The 16637-nt window shown below is 34.7% G+C and overlaps 1 protein-coding gene across 2 annotated transcripts in view; it reads right to left on the reverse strand.

Moving 5' to 3' along the window:
* The window catches only part of ret (ret proto-oncogene receptor tyrosine kinase), a 46740-nt gene extending 32065 nt beyond the window's left edge, over nucleotides 1-14675 (reverse strand). For both annotated transcript variants that reach the window (XR_015939577.1, XM_088635564.1), the window contains exon 1: nucleotides 14409-14675. Coding sequence is in view for 1 of the 2 variants with exons in the window: in XM_088635564.1 (XP_088491690.1) it covers nucleotides 14409-14466 (58 nt within the window). In the remaining variant the exon portion in view is untranslated. The remainder of the gene's footprint in view (nucleotides 1-14408) is intronic.
* Nucleotides 14676-16637: the final 1962 nt, after the last annotated feature.

A 16637-nucleotide genomic window follows, 5' to 3' on the forward strand; every position in this document is an offset into this window, starting at 1 on the left:
TTTGTTTTGCTCTATATAAAATCCATTACTAAACACGCCAGTTGGCACATAAAAATAAGCAAATAAACACCCCCAAGCAGACATACTGTAAGCAGATATTTCTCTTTACTCTGGAACAGGTATAAGACACACAAAATCAAGCATGTACCATAAAAATATGCAGTACCAAGAAGACAAAATACTTTCCTGTCTCCTTAATGCTTATGACACAACTGTAGTGATGATGTAGCATTTTCTTACAAGCTTAAATATACTGAAGGCTGACACAATGCCATCTCATATATATTTACAGTAAGTCACGTCAGGTGGCCTTGAACTCTGTTGCTGAAGAACAGAAAAGATGATCATGTAGGCTGATGACAGTATTGCTCCACATATACTTTCAGGGTCTATTACAATATAGTCAAACACACATTTTCACTTCACAAGAATGTGAATTAATGAAATAATTGAAAGTAATTAGATCCAGCATAATCTGCATCTTTTAATGTGTTTTGCCAATGTGATTAACTGACTATAATTCCCTGATTATAGTATTTACTTCATGTATAATTGCAGTAACTGGATCTACAAACAGTATGCAACACAGTACATTAGACTCATTGTAAATAAGCATTGTGAGCTTTCTGGCAAATAAGCAAAAAAATGTTACATTCCAGATTATTTTTTCAAAGATTGAACTGTTGGAGTATGTGTAGAGGACTTTACAAGCAACATGAAACAGAATCTGGCATAATGCATTTTAACAGTTACAGTATTCCAGCTCATACATCTTCAGTTTTATCTCTGCAGGGAATTCATAAAAATTACACCATGAAATAGTAAGGTTTACTACCTGTAACAAAATGCAACTCATTTACAGAAGAAAAAAAAACTTTGTTTAATCACTGAAGGCAGTCTACGTGTGAGAACTTGAGAAATTTAGTGAATGAGATTATCACAAAATAAGATGTGCCATTCGGTTATATAATACAGCAGACTGTGCCAAAATTAAACCTGAAACAGCCCATGTGAGTAATGAGACACATGAAAATTGTGCCAACAGAACAGACATTCCAACATTGTCAGGCTGCCTTAGGGAATTTTCCCTCAGGGAGATGGATGCTCTGCAGGCTCTGTCCAACTCTTTGGAAACTGGGTTAGATTTTCTGCTATGCTAAGTGGCACAGAGTTTAGAAAGCTTTATGATGTATATTCTGCCCTTTTATTTCTTCATCTAATTTGTATTTGTCGTACGTCTGTGCTGTTCTTCGATTGTCTAATACACCTTCTCTTGTTGCACCACATACTGTAATTTCTATATGGGAAGGGTCACCAAGTTTGCACCATTTCACTAAATTTGTATCCCCTTTTGTTCAGCTGTTGTGTGTTTGTTGGAGTGAGGTGTGTGTGGATAGTATTAATATAACCTTCTCTTGGCTCAAATTAGCTAAAACGACCTAATCCTTTACTTCCACTATTCTACCACAAAAATGATCTCCATTCTAATTTCATCACATTTGTTTTGCTCTTGAAGCATTATATACAAATTATATCAGCCTTTGCAGTGCCAGATGCCTTGAAGAAATATTATAATTTGAAAATTTGATAACCATTAATAAACACTGAAACACAGAAGTATTCAATTGTACTTTTAATATACAGTAAATAACATATACTGTATACTGTATATACAGGTATATGTATTGTAAAAAATACATAAATAAAGAAGTCTTATGTGTTTATTCTTTGTATAGGAGGCAGCCCATCTTATGATCTGAGCTGGGATCTGTTGTTACTGATCTTACATGCAAGTTTGCTGAGACTCCAAAAATTAAACTGGTCTCTAAATGTTAAATTTTCTACTAATATTTTTCCCCACGAATTATGTTCTTGTTTTTAAAAAAATGTATTTTCTTTTAAAACTGCTAGTGATTTCCATAAATCATTAGCGGTAAGATATTTAACATCTAACAGATTACAATACTGAACTGGTTTGGAAAAGAATGCATATAGTATTACATTAGGTCTGACTCAACAGCAAGAAAAATCGGCCTGTCATGACTGTCCTGTTCCTGTTCACAAGACATTAAATGTAGATTCGATCTATTAAATCTTGATCCACACCTTCCTGTTTCCAACTATTATTCACTAGGGACAAGAACATCCAAGAATTGAATGCTTTGTGATTGGTTGTAGTACAGGTGAGATGGGTTTGACTTAACCTGCTTGGTTAATGGGTAGCCTCCTGGCCATAGGATGAGGAATTTTGATCCCCATTCAGACTGAGTGAACCAAGTGGTAACTGCAAGGTGGAGATGGGGTGGAGGAGGGATGCTTGAGTCAAATGCAAAGGGATGTGTTTTGGTCAATATACTGTATAGCTAATTTCTGTAATGATTAGGAACACCTGTGTGAGATTGACCTGTTGTTGTTATCCCTCCCGAACTTCATTAAATAACTTCCATTTTGTGTAAACCTATCACATCAAATTGATTCCAGGTAATCTCCTTCTATGACCCCTGCTTCTCCTTCTCTCAGTACCACAATGGAAGGCATTACCTTTACTATAATTCTGCAAGTTGCTTTGACCATTGGCAAATTCCTCTCTCACTCTTGTTTGCTGGAAGCTAATGTATTGATTGCTGCTACTGTATATGGCCCTGCTCTGGCACACCTCTGGCTCTGGTTTCAGTGGATGAGGGCTACATTTCATGAAAAAAAGAGAAGCTGTCTGAAGTTGATGAATTGGTCCTTGTAAGTTTAACCAACCCTGGGGACAAAATGTCACCTGTATTTCTTTAAAGAAGTAAAACTTCATGGGTAATTGAGTATACTGTATGTGAATGTCAAAAGCAACCAATCCATTTTTCTCCTTAGGCCTCAATAAATATACATTTCCGTAATAAAATATGAATTGATATGGAAAATACAAATTAATCAGAAAAAATGTTCATTAGTTTATCACCTGGCAAAGGCATACTGTACATTTAAGGAAAAACTGTAAAGTCTAAGTGCCTCAGTGACTTCTACAAAGCATTAATCATTACCAGTTCTAGTTGCACATATTACAGAGCCACCACTGAAAGCTAGGGAGTTTTTTTCAGATGTATGCCAAAGTTCCTTAATGAAATTAAAGATAGAGCTTACAGAGATCCCAAATAAATGATGGCAGATACAATACACATGGTTTTGTTTGAAGTTTGATCGCTAGATTCAATAATGCTCTGATGTTTTTCAGTTATGTGACTTATTTCACAACAAGCATACTTTAGGATTGCAAAACTAAAATGCAGACATAATTCAAAGAAGTTCCTGCAATAAAAAATAGAACTGAAATGGGAACCCATGTAATTAATTAAGTAATAAGTAATATTAGTTTATTTTAAAAGAAAATGGAACATTTAAATCATGAGAGATCTTATTATATATTTTTTCAGCTATTTAATAAGATTAATAATTTCAGAGAATTTACATGGAATTGAAGAGGAATATGATGAGTTACAGAAAATTAAATGAGAACACCTGCTTTTATAGATTTCAAACAACAGCAGAAAAACTATGCTACACTCTACTCACAAGGTTATTTAGTCAAGTGTTTGGTTACACGGGTCTGACTGCTAATAAACTTTGAAATTCAAGAAAGTTTTGACATACTATGCTAAAACCTAGCTCATTGATATTATTTTTAAAAGCTAAATTAATATCTGCAATTAAAATACATAAACTAAAAAGATTCTACATTATAAACGTGCAATAATCATTACCAACCATTTACAGTACAGTATGTGCAAAAAGGGAGCAAAGAGAGACCAAAGATTTTATTTTTCTTTATTACAAGGTGCTATTGTTTGTATTGATTTAACAGACAGATTGAATACAGATAAAAATAATATATATGCAGTACTGTTATTCAGCATATAAACCTTAAGATTTCTTAAATGAGAAATTTGGATTAATTTGGAATAATAATTATTCTACTTCTCTGATATAGTGTTCTTCACTGATGATCAAATACCTAATGTTTTCCTATGCTCTGCTCCTTTAACAAACAGGTTGTGTATGTCCCTGGATCCAGGCAACACTAGATTATATTTTGCCTAGAATTTGGGGCTGAAACATCTTTGCAATTATTTTCAGAGCTAACTGAATCCTTTACTTTCAAAAAAGTTACCGTGGTAGATATGCCAGGAAATACTGTAGGTACAAACACTGACTCGCTCTTCGACAATGTGTCGGTGTTGTACTGTTTAGAGATTCATTTGGTCTAAGTGGAAGAAGAATTAAATCACTTCTGTGTAAAAAGGCAGTAAGACCCCCTTCCCCCTTTCTCCAAGAAGCAATCCATCTTTACATCTTATCTGCTCAAAGCAAAGGCATCCATGTAGATACTTCTATTAAGGGACACCAACAGAGGAAACGTGTAAATTAGTGATTTCTCTTATCAAAGTTTTCCCAAACACAGTACCTTTTAATATACAGTACTCTATAGTCACCCCCCTGAACTGCTGGATTTTCCATTTTCTTTCACCCCACCATGTAAAACTACAAATACATGATCTTGAATTTTCAATCAAACACTCATATTCAAATGGAGACATCTGTATTTTGTTGCATTTGAAAAACTCAGATAACATATATATGACAAAACAAAAATATTTTGTCCAGATGTTTTAATTTCTGTTTTAAATTAGAAGGGCAAGTTTTCATGGAGTCAGCTCATGGCTACAAGTTAGGCATAAGTGAGAACCGTGACACTGAGAGTCTTGATCTTAGCATGATGAGATACTTCATTCCAGCCAGGTCTAGACCCCAATTAATATACAGAATTTGAAGCCAAGCTTTTTTTTTTTGAGTACTTGCGGAAGCTAATGAGGTTGTGATGAGCAGTGTTGCAGTAGATAGGCTAGGCAGTAGAAGGACCATTAGGAAGGCCTTGATTCAGCATTCTGGCCCTCAACTGTTATTTCATCTATTTGGAACAAAAATTTAAATATTTCCTATTGACTAGTGAAGCGATTAAAGTGGATTAAACGAATCTATGAATACAAGCCAGAGAAAATATATACAACTGTAACTACATTCTTCTCCATTTGTGATTCATGTACAAGTACAGTGTTAGCTTGTAAAATTCAGAGGTCTAGCCCAGTTTGAAAGATCCAAATATTTACATATAGCCAATGCTAGTATTAAAACCCCCAGGAACATAATGAAATCCTGGACAAGAAGTATTTGTTTTTTACTGTATTTAGAAAAAAGTTTACTATTTTAATCACAAGTACTGTACTTGTACTGTACTATCAACAATGTTGGACATTCTCTTAACCTTTAACCTTAATCTTAACCTTTAATCTTTTCTCTTTTACAACACTACTGTGACTGACCCTGGATCTGTTTTGCACTCTTTCCCACTTGCAGACAGTTCTTCCACACAGTTGTGTGCAAATGAACAGTACCATATGGCACACCGTAGGAATCTAAACCTCACTGTCTCACTATGGCCCTAGCAGGGGTACAAATGTGAGGAACCCTGGACTGATTATGTGTGACTGAGAGCAGGAAAAGATGCAAGGGTCACTTTCAGATGTCTGATTTCTACCAACATGCACGACATGACTTTATAACAGTAATGATTATTGATTAAAAAAGTGAGGATGATAAATTCCACAAATGGATAAAAATAAATTAAAAATGCATTAACTGCATACTTTTGGAAATGTTGCCTTTGATTACGCCAATGTATACCGTCATATCTCCAGACAAACAATATGAGGCCATTCTCCTGAGAGTTGATGATGGGATAAAATGGATTAGTCAGTGAATCTGAAGCACATTCTAATATCAGATTATGTCATGCTAATGTTACTTTCTATTATCGGCAAAGCAGTTTATTGTACAATAATGTAACTACTGTATTTGTGGAGCTGAAAAAACACAGATAGTTAAGTTATCAGAAGGGATTAACCTTTTAACTTGATATTTTTATAATAGTGGATAAAAAAAGTATTATTGACGAAGATAAACAGAGGTAGTGACTGTAGTTTGGCACAGCCACAGGAAACACGATGTGAGCTTCATCTCCTAGTACTTAACCTACTTCAGTGTTGACCTTAACACACTCTGAAATTAATTGCAAGCCATATTGCCTCATTTAGCATGGAGACACGCTGTTATATTGATACATATATGTATCATTGCAGGGTCTGAAGTACACAAATGAGGGATTGCTCTCTAACCAAGTTTTCACAGATCCTTTGAATATTGTTCAATTTAGTTTTGAACATCTGAAAGCTTTGTAAACTGACTTTGCGCATGTTACTGTTGGTAGTGTTGAAAAAACCATGAAAACTTGGTGTGCGTTTTGTTATTACAACAGAGTCTTAATCATAATTGTATGTCAATGAAAATAGATTGCATTGGTCCACTAATTGTATTATCTGGTAGACCCTGAAAAGTAATTTTTTTGTTTTTAATTAGGAAATACTTTTTAAGTATGGACACAGCAAATAACAGGAATACTCAAAACAGTCTGTTGTGAAAAGTGTATACATGTGGTTCCAGGATATAAGAAAAAAAGCTACAAGGCTTAGATTTCATATCTCAACTACAACACTGTCCAGTAATGTAAACGACTGGTCAAACATGTCATGCATCACTGACCACTTGAAAATAACTTGACAGAGAGCACGAGAAAAGATAAAACCCTTTAACACCATGGGACCTCTTTATAGCACTGCATTGTAAACTGAAAGCCAATGACTTGTGCCCAAAAATATGATGCAAATGTATCCCCTCAAACACACAGAGATCACCAGTGACATGAGATAATTTCAGTCACATATTAAGGGTTTCCTCATTTCTGCACTGCTTGCTTAGGTCATGGTATTATATTAGATTCTGAATTCGGAAATAATTTTAGATTTAAACAGTTCTAATCAAACTAACTTAGTCACCACACATATAAAATATCTATTGCACAGGTCTAGGCCAATGTATGTTTTATTTCATTGGGTTCATGCTCACTGGGTAGCTGGGTTTAATTCCTTGGGTGCCATCTGCATGGAGTTTGTATGTTTGAGTGGGTTTCCTCTGGGTATTCCACTTCCCTCTTACAGTCCAAAGATGTACTGGCATGGTAACTGACTTCTATAAAATGGGCCCTGGTGTGAGTATGTGTGTTTCTGTCTGTGTGAGCCCTGCAATGGAATGGTTTTCCATCCAAGCTGTATTCCGCTTTGTACCCGTTGCAGGTAAGGATTAGGCTCCAGCATCACCCACAACCCTATACTGGATAAAGTGCTTTAGAAAATGGATGAATAAATGGGTTCAAGCTCTTATTTTCCCTGAACTTTGAAGGTGTTTTTAACTCTTTAAACAATTATTGCAGGAAAAGTAATCAACTCTAAGTTGACATACAGGTTTATAGTACTCCATGTGATAAAAAAAAATATTTTGGATATATACTGGTAACAATCACTACCTGCTATACAACCAAAGAGTACATTGGAGTTGTTAATTTAGGAGATCTTGTTATTACCTATTGCAAGTTTTGAAAGTTTGATTGTAGTTATAAATAAAAAAACAAAGACAGTTTCCCTGCAAGCTATGAGAATTTGTAACACAGGGATAGTCATTTTCTGTTGCTGCCAGTGGGATTAGTATACTACTGCTTCCGTTTATGATGCAGTTTTTCTAGTCCTTGACACTGATATCACATCCTATCCTTTCCCAATTACTCTCCTTGTTTCCCATCTTTGAGTCATATCATTGCTGACTTCAAATGGTCTTCAAGTAACGATATGGCAGCTGGTCAGAAGGATAAAGCTACTGTAAGTGGTAGCGTGCCATTAAAGTCAACCTTATTTAGTGTGTTTTTCACTGTTGCCATGCTTACTCATCAGTGATTTGATTTTCAAGTCAAATCTGTAAATTGAACACTTCTGATTTTTCTAAAAAAATCTTTTACCAAACCATGTTTTAAATTTGGTGCTTTGTAGTGTGCATTTGTCCCTTGGAGACTTGCACTGCTGATATAAATGAGAATCCACTCCCTGTAGCTTATAAATCAATATTTTGTATGTGATACAGTATGTTACTACTGTAAATACAATATTCTCTTTGTTCTACAGCTTGTGAATATGCAGAAATATTCATTTACTGGAAACCTTCCTTGCTTGACTTGTGATCTCATTTTCTTTACATACTCCACAGTTGTTCCAGAGGCATACTAATTTCATGTTTTCCTGCATTATTGCATATTTTCACATCAGATTACTGTATATGACTAATCATCAGAAGGCAGACAACAGGAAGACTGGAGAAAACAAGTCTGAGAAGAGTTAAAACACTACATCAGATGAGGCATAGAGTGCAAAAGTCAGTGTTTGCAATGATTAAAGACAATATGCCAAAGTTTGAGTCAAAACGTATGGTTGAATACGCCAATTGAATAAAGTATTCAGTCAGTTCGAAGAAAAGCTGGAGTAATATTGTTGTGACTATATGGAGATCCACACATCCATCCCCCCAAAAAAAGTATTACTGCTTCTATTCAATTTTCAAACACCATTATTTTGGGTGGATATGCACACTGTAGCTTTACACATTAAGTGAAGCAATTAAAAAGACAAACAAAAGTTCAAATACATAGTTAAAAGTATACAACTGGTATAGAACTGGGCAATGCACCTCACCTCAAGAATATTTTGTACACTTTTGGTGTACTGTACTTTAGAGAAGACCATCCAGAATCATTCCCACTTTCAAACTAATGTCTTACTTTGGATTGGTGAAAGAATAGAAACTCTTTAGTCTCAAAACACTATGACAGAAACGGATACAAGTATTCAAAATCCTAAAAGGCATTGATTGAAAAGTCAATCCAGTGGATATCTAGAATTAACAGTGAAACATGAACCACAAGTGCATTTAAAACTAAGAACAAGAAACACATCTTTACCCAATGAATTGTAGGAGTAACGAGCTGGATGAGGTCCTCAGATGAATTAGCTTCACAAAACCAAATCAGCTAGAATAGCCAAATGGTTCCATCTTGTTAAATATTCTTAGGTCTTTATAAAATAACATCTCAGTATCCAACAGATTAAATGTAATGAGAAGATAAAAAGTGGTTAAGTTATCGTCCGTTACCTCGTTCAACAGGGAAAACAAAATAAACAAATAAGCACTATATTGGACCTCTACAAAAAAAACCATCTGAACTGTAAAGGGTTTCAGCACTGAATGTGCACAGTTGCTTAGACCTCAATGTATGTTAAAAAATCTAGAGACAGCACAGGTTCATGTCTTGAAGGGGCTGTTTTAATGCTTTTAAACAAAAAGAAATCAAACCAAAAAAGAATGACAGATGATCAAAATATTTCCCATTCAAATGCAGTCGAGCTAGAAAAGGGATTATCCAAACATAAATAAAATCACTTAAAAGAGACTTTTGAGTAATAAAATAGGTCAACCCTATGAAGATGCTTTCTGACATGGCTTAGCTAACCAAGAACTAATTCAGGCTAACTTGGTCCTGCATTTGATAAGAACTTCAAGCTTCCCGGTTTCGGTGTGTGAATGAAGGGGGATAAAGTTAACCCAAATGCTTCCATAAGGTTCTTGGAAAATTAAGTGTTTTGATACTAAATGCAATAATAATAAAAATGGATTAGCCTCCTTTATTTGCTTTGAAATAGTATAAAATGACCTCAGGTGAGCCCCCAACAGTGACTGTAGTTGTATTTTCTAATACCTGAAAACTTTCAGCTTTTCCTTTGTTTCCATTACACCTGAGGAGGCCTCAACAGACAAAATGTCGCATTTATCTGTTTACTTTTCCGTGTAGAAATTAACTTCTACTATTACATTGCAGTCCAAACACTGTCACCACTCCCAAATTGAAAATCTTTATTAATACTGTTTTCAAAAACACAGAGGAGCCGTGAAGTTATTACTTCATGGTAAAACAGCCAACTTCTCCTATAAAGACTGTATTTTTAATCTAAAGATGAAAACCGATAGCTTATAAGATCTAAGATCATAAAATAGATTGTTACAGATGCTAAACCATAGAATTATTACATTAAAGTTACACTTTCAGTATCTAAAACTCTGTATAGTGAGCATACAAAACTAGTTGCCAGTTCACAAATGTATACTGTAAGTAGATTACCTCATTTTTTAAAGTGTCAAAATGTACACAATATTCTATTCAGTATTTTCAGTCAAGAAATATCACTGGATATCTATTTTAGAGAACTACTGATACGAACCCTGTCTCTTTAATGAGGCTGTTTACCTTTTATCTGCTATCAAGGCCGGATGCCCTATTATTTTACTACCAGCTTCTTTTTTCTTTGCCAGACAAACACTTTCTGTTTGCACTGGGTCCATTGCACCTGCTGCACACCTGCTTACCATGTCGCTCTGATCTGGAAGGCTTTGTTTAGGATGGATTAATAAAAGAGTTTGATTCAGATTCTGCGTAAGAACCCTTCTTAGCTTTTTCAAGCACACATTTAATGAGCGTGTAATTTGCTCAGTACAGCCACAAAAGTGGTACCTAATGTTTTCTTAACATTAGTATGTGATGCAAAACACACAAGCCTGGTCATTTCCTATGGGACAAAGCAAAATATTACACTATTTGAAACAGAATACATACACACACAATACACACAAGCATTGGCCTTTAATTCTTTGACAATTTAACTGGGAGAAAGCATAGTTTTCATTTTTTACTGGGACCATCTGTACTGTAGCAGTATCATGACCACTGAACAGTTTTATCACAAACCATAAACAAAAAAAAAAAGGTTGAAGAAATTAAGAATTTTGGAAGATCATTAGAATATCATTATTATAAAAAAGGAAAAGCCGTTATATTTTGAATTACATCTACTTGCTTTTTCATTTTAGAGAGAAACAAACTGAAAATAAGCCATTTACTACTGCAACAAACTTTCACATTAATTTGTAAATGAAATACGCAAATTCTATACCAACCAAGATGCATCTTCCAGCAAAGTTCAGCAAAGAAGCATTCGTATACAAGACCCTTCCTAAAAGTATTGTCATACACCAATGTTGAGACTTCTATTAGTCAAATCTTAGTGTAGAATTTCTCTTAACAACTCTTCAAAATGTCTGTTCAAGGTTTTGATCAATTTAAGATGATACCATTATTTCCAATTATTACAACTGATTCCTTAAAAGGCTAAGTTATGTATGTCCACATCATTGAAGAACAGCATACAAGACAAGTACACAATTCTGGAGTATTTGTTATTAGAAACAAAATATAGGATGGATTATATAGAACATACTAAAGAAAAGCTTATTTCTGACTGTTTGACTAGAAAGCTTGACTAGAAGTCTTTGAAAATATTCTTCGAGTACAGATATAAAATTAACCACAAACACTTCCAATTTATTTGTAATCATTATAGTATCATGAATTGATTCTTGTCAATTAGAACACTCTCCGCCCACATTGCACTTAATGAAGAAAATGTCTTTTTCAGTATATCTAGCTAGAAGGTAAAGGAAATCCTGCGAAGTCCATAGCACCTTGACCTAATGGATAAAAAAGACTAGTGACTTGAATTTTTTTACTAAAAAGATAAAGAGATATTTAATTCTTATGTGGGAAATTTGGATTTTATTTTTTGTATAGTTCCAAGTCCTTCTTAAATACTATTATATTTCTCGAACAATTACCGAAACATAAAAAATAAGACAGAATAAAACATTCACAGAAATGAATAAAAAACTATTTTGCAGGTCATGATTGAATTGCATTTCCAGAAAATGTGGGGTTCCCTTGCAAACACTCCCAGTCCTAGTTGTTTTTTTTTTTGTTCTACTTGTGTGGAGAGCTTGCCAGTCATGCCATGTTCTATAACTGCCACGAGCATGGAAGACAGTTTCGTATCAAAAGGTGAAATTTACCGCACAAGGGATATAACATGCAGGCAGTGATTCTTCTAACCAAGGGCAGTCTTCATAAGTTAATTAAAGTAAGAAACAAAATAAAACGGTCACAAACGGCGGGATACTTGCAGAGCCCAAGCACCCTAGTAAGCAAACTGTTGGTAACAAAGAAAAATCTTTTCACTTTTTAAAAGCTTGTTACTCATTAATGATAATTTTAGAAGTAAAAGAATTTATGGTTGCAGCAGCATATTGGTTTTATGCTAAAAATACAAACTGTGTATGTCATTTCTAAGTGGAACTCCTGTCTTTTGTCCCTGCAATCAAGTTTGGATGTACAGCATAGCCAATCCTGCATTTCATACAATCCTGAGTGAAGACAAAGTCTTTCAATATGAAATGACTGGGTATCCTACAGCTGGAGAAAATGCATTTGAAATGCATTTTAAGTTGAAAGGTTCAGAGACTGTGTATGGCGTCCTCCTACTGGTATACCGATTTACAAGTGTGTACAGGTATGACTGTTCTTCTTGTGTACCATAATTGTGCTGTTTGTCTTAGAGTAACTACAAAAAGTGTATTGCAATGTGCTTTTTAAAATGATTTTAAAAACAATTAAACAAATAATCAGTCTTTCTGAATGGTTAAAATGTTATATACTGTATCTAATAGTTACTGGTATTTCCTATAACCTGCAGTACATTGTGCTTCTCCATGGTTCTCCATTGATCAGATTTCTCAGTTTTTCAACTGCACGTTCAAATTAAAATGAAAAGTTTAAATGTAAGACCAAGACAGGGGTCTTTGAGGAGAAAAGACACATTATTTTGTCCTACAAGAAAATAACCTCATGAACCTTAAACAGTAATGCATTGTGTCCAGTGATCACTTTGAAGACAATGTTAAATATTTCCTTTGTTCTTTTCTCCTGATTGTGACCTTAATTTAACTTCCAACAAACATGGAAAAGTATGTACAGTAGTAATAGGAAACAACATCAGCTCTGCTTGCATGTCCTTTTTTAGGAATTGGTGTAGAACGTAGCATGTATTTGATTTTGATGCTGAGGTCTCATTTATCACCCCTATGCATCAATGTCTGGTCAATGCTTCAGTAGTTGATTCAAAATTGGTAACTTTTTTTACATTAGAATATCATTAGATCACTGCAATTTAACTTGATATCCTGTAAATTACTGTTCATTTAAATATTCAGAATTGGAATCTAAGTTCAGTATGGATTCTTTTGCAATTCTCAATTACTAAATAAATAGGAAACAGAGTGAATACATGATCACTATGGTTTTTAATACCTAATGGAACTTCTGAAATTAAAGATAGTGTTATTACTTTTATGATAACTACTGTATTATCACTTAAAATGTAATCATCTCAAACAATAAAAAAGTGGCATTGCAAATGGTTCTTTACTGGAATTATGAGTTACAAATGTATAGTGTTTTCTTAATGCTTTCTCCTTAATAGTGAAGAAAATGTATTTGTAACTTGATTCTTATGGGCACTGCTGCTTAAATGATTTTAACAGTGATCTGAGTGCTTTCTTCTTTTTTTTTTACACTTGAGACAATTGTGACTAATACAGACCCAGCTTTTACACATTTCTAAATGTTGCTAAAAGGCTGTGACTCGGTTACGTTTGTCAAAATTCATTAGCAATGCGTTTACAAAATACCCGGAAGCTTTTGGTTATCAGACATTTAAGAGCATTATAGATGTGTTATAAAACTTTTGGCTGTATGTTTTTTAGAAGCCGGTAGCTGGAGGGTTTTATATCCATTGTTATGAATTTTACAAAATACCGAGCTGGCAAGTGGTCCCTACAGCAGCAGCGTTATTATGTTTTTCCTGGGATACGATTGCAAAAAATATTTCCACAACATCTCCTGGATGCTGAGGAACAAATTTGCAGTGCCGCACTTTTCTGTACTAAGTTGCAACTTTTTTGGTGTTGCCTTCTATTGATTTGGTTAGCTGGGAAGCTACACTTACAACTTTAAGTCAGAACAAAAACATTCAGTAATATAATTATTTCAACATGACCACAGTGTACAGTACACTACACTCAAAACACCAATAACAAGAAAGATTTGTATGATATCGCCAAAATTCATTTAAAAAAATTATTTATGATTTGTCGTTTTTCTTGACAAAACTAGTCTATAAAGCTTTAGCTTTTGGCTTTGTATGTAATTACGTTTAGCTCTTATCTAAATTGTTTATTATTATAGACAGGCATCGAGATATAATAAATAGTATTTAAACTAGTTAACTGCTCTGCAATGGACGCATGGACGTGTTTTTGAGATTATTTTACAGGTGCACTTACTGTATGAATTAACAAGCATGGGTGCAACTTCTTCACAGTTACAAAAATGCAATAAATAAGCAACTGATCAAATATCCAGCTTTAAAAGACTTGTCACGATTACCTCATACGATAATGCACACCAAATACACAAAGGGAATAAATCTTACCTTTGCAAACAAGCAGAAAGAACAAAGTCCTGCCACTGAAACAGAACGCTCCCCCCATAGTTGTGTTATTGATATTTTAAATCCTACAGCTTAGCAGTTCATAAGCAGTTCCTTTTAAAGTAAATTATTTGAAATATGTTAAAAGGCGTCAGGTTTTGTGTTAGGAAGCAAGGCGAAAAATAGAAACAGTCCTTAACCTGGCTGTCCCATTGCCGTCGATAGGATGGGCACTGCTACTGTATGTTCACTGCTTCGCGAACTGAAAGAGATGCAGGGGGAGGTTCAAACGGAGCTGATGTTGAGAGGTATTTTTCCGGTCCTGCTGGTGGAGCCCTGAGTGAGCGATTGGATCAAGTAATGGATGAGCGTGAGGGAGAGAGATTGTGAGATTGAGATGGTGGAGCGAGGACAAAAAGGCGACAGGACCCCTGTGTTTTTAACTCATTAATGAAGTTAGAGCGAAGTTCAAGAAGTTATTTTTTAAACGGTAGTACGTATACTATTGATACAGAAAAATATTTTATTTTTTGGAGGATCGAATTAAGGTGACTCAAGATAATTAAAGCGATTTTTCGTATCTTAACATACTGTATACAGGTATAAAAACACGTGCTTTAAATAGAGTGCCGTCTTTTTTTGGTCTTGCACCCAGATGTATACATTAAAAACACAAAGTCGTAACCTAAGTACAAGATCCTACAATAAGATCTCGTGATTAAATCCCAAAAGAAACTATCAATTTAATCGAACTCTGTATCTTTCTATTTCTGCAAACAGCTGCAATATAGTAAAGTATCTAAAACATACTTATGTACTGTAGTTATATGAAAGCCTTCAATGAGACCGGATCAGAAACATGGATCGGAAACATTTTTAGATTGAAAAGTGAAAACATGACTTGACTGCGCTGCTATCATTCTGAGCAACATACAGTATGTTGTCATACAGACAGCTCATTGCTGGAATTGGCATTAAATATTCTGAATGACGTCACACGTGAAATGAAGCAATGGGTAGCTGAAAATGGTACTGTATAGCTGAAAATGCCATACACTGAGGTATGGCACATGCCTGATACATTCTCCTGAACAGCTTGATGAGTTCCTCTTTATTCTTTTCTCAGTGCAGCAGCTACTGTAACTGAATGAAGGAGGATGCTGTTAGGAACAGGCTCCCAAAGGGAACCCATGCTCAGTGCTGCTGGCATCAGGTTTGTTACGCAAAGGAATAGAAATTACAACATGTAAATGAATAATTTAGCCAAACCATGTCCAAGTACACATTTGTGAGAGACGTTTAGCTTGGGTCAATTACAGCAGTGGGTGACTACTATGTGGCCATTACAGAGGACATAGATAAGTGGCAACTGCAGAGCATGTCAACAGTCATGTTTTACCTTCAACCAGAAGCAGTTTTGCTGTCTTCACTTAACAAGTCAAGTTACACTTTGAAAACTGTGACCCAGAGTCAGCTCTAGAGTTTGTGATGGGTGGATAACTAAGCACTTACAATGTCAGGATGGTTAAATGATGCTTTGATGTATTCAAATTTATTCACATTTCAAAATCTATTCAAATTTCATAATGTAGGACTCTTTGCATTATTAATGATATTTTGACAAGTAGCTTTTCTTCAGGACTGTGCCCACTACATAAACTACTAGTTAATTCAACTGGCAAACTCCAGAGAGTCACAGATCAACATTAACCTAACCTTCCTAGTTGCAAATGTCAATTTTGCATACCCTGAAGTATTATTTTCACTTCAGAATCAATATATCCTTAAAAGGTATTTAGTCTCTGTATGTGAGTACTGAAAATGTTTGATATTGTTAAATCCCAATTGTTTTGAAATAAAGCTTTTACTGAAACATATTCCAGGATGTTGTAAAATGCTTAGATAGATTTTTTTAATCCTTCCTGAAACTACTTTCAAAAGAATTATAGGAATTCTTGGAAAGTGTCTTCATCCCACAGGTTCAGTTTTAAAGTGATACTGAGAGCTTCAAGCTTTGGTTACAACATAGTCTACTCCTTTCCAAGAATTTCGTTTGAGGCTCTGAATATAAAAATCCATTTCAGAGAACAGTTACTGTACGTGGTTGTCAGTAAAACAGTTCTGATTTTCAGCTTATAAAGTGTTTTGGAAGCCCTCCAGATAAGGAATGATTGATCTAAGTGTAATAATACATTTTGAAGGGACAAAACAAAAGGACAAGCCAGTTATAGA

The sequence above is a fragment of the Lepisosteus platostomus genome, chromosome 6, assembly GCF_059453375.1.
Source record: "Lepisosteus platostomus isolate fLepPlt1 chromosome 6, fLepPlt1.hap1, whole genome shotgun sequence".
In the NCBI taxonomy this organism is placed as follows: domain Eukaryota; kingdom Metazoa; phylum Chordata; class Actinopteri; order Semionotiformes; family Lepisosteidae; genus Lepisosteus; species Lepisosteus platostomus.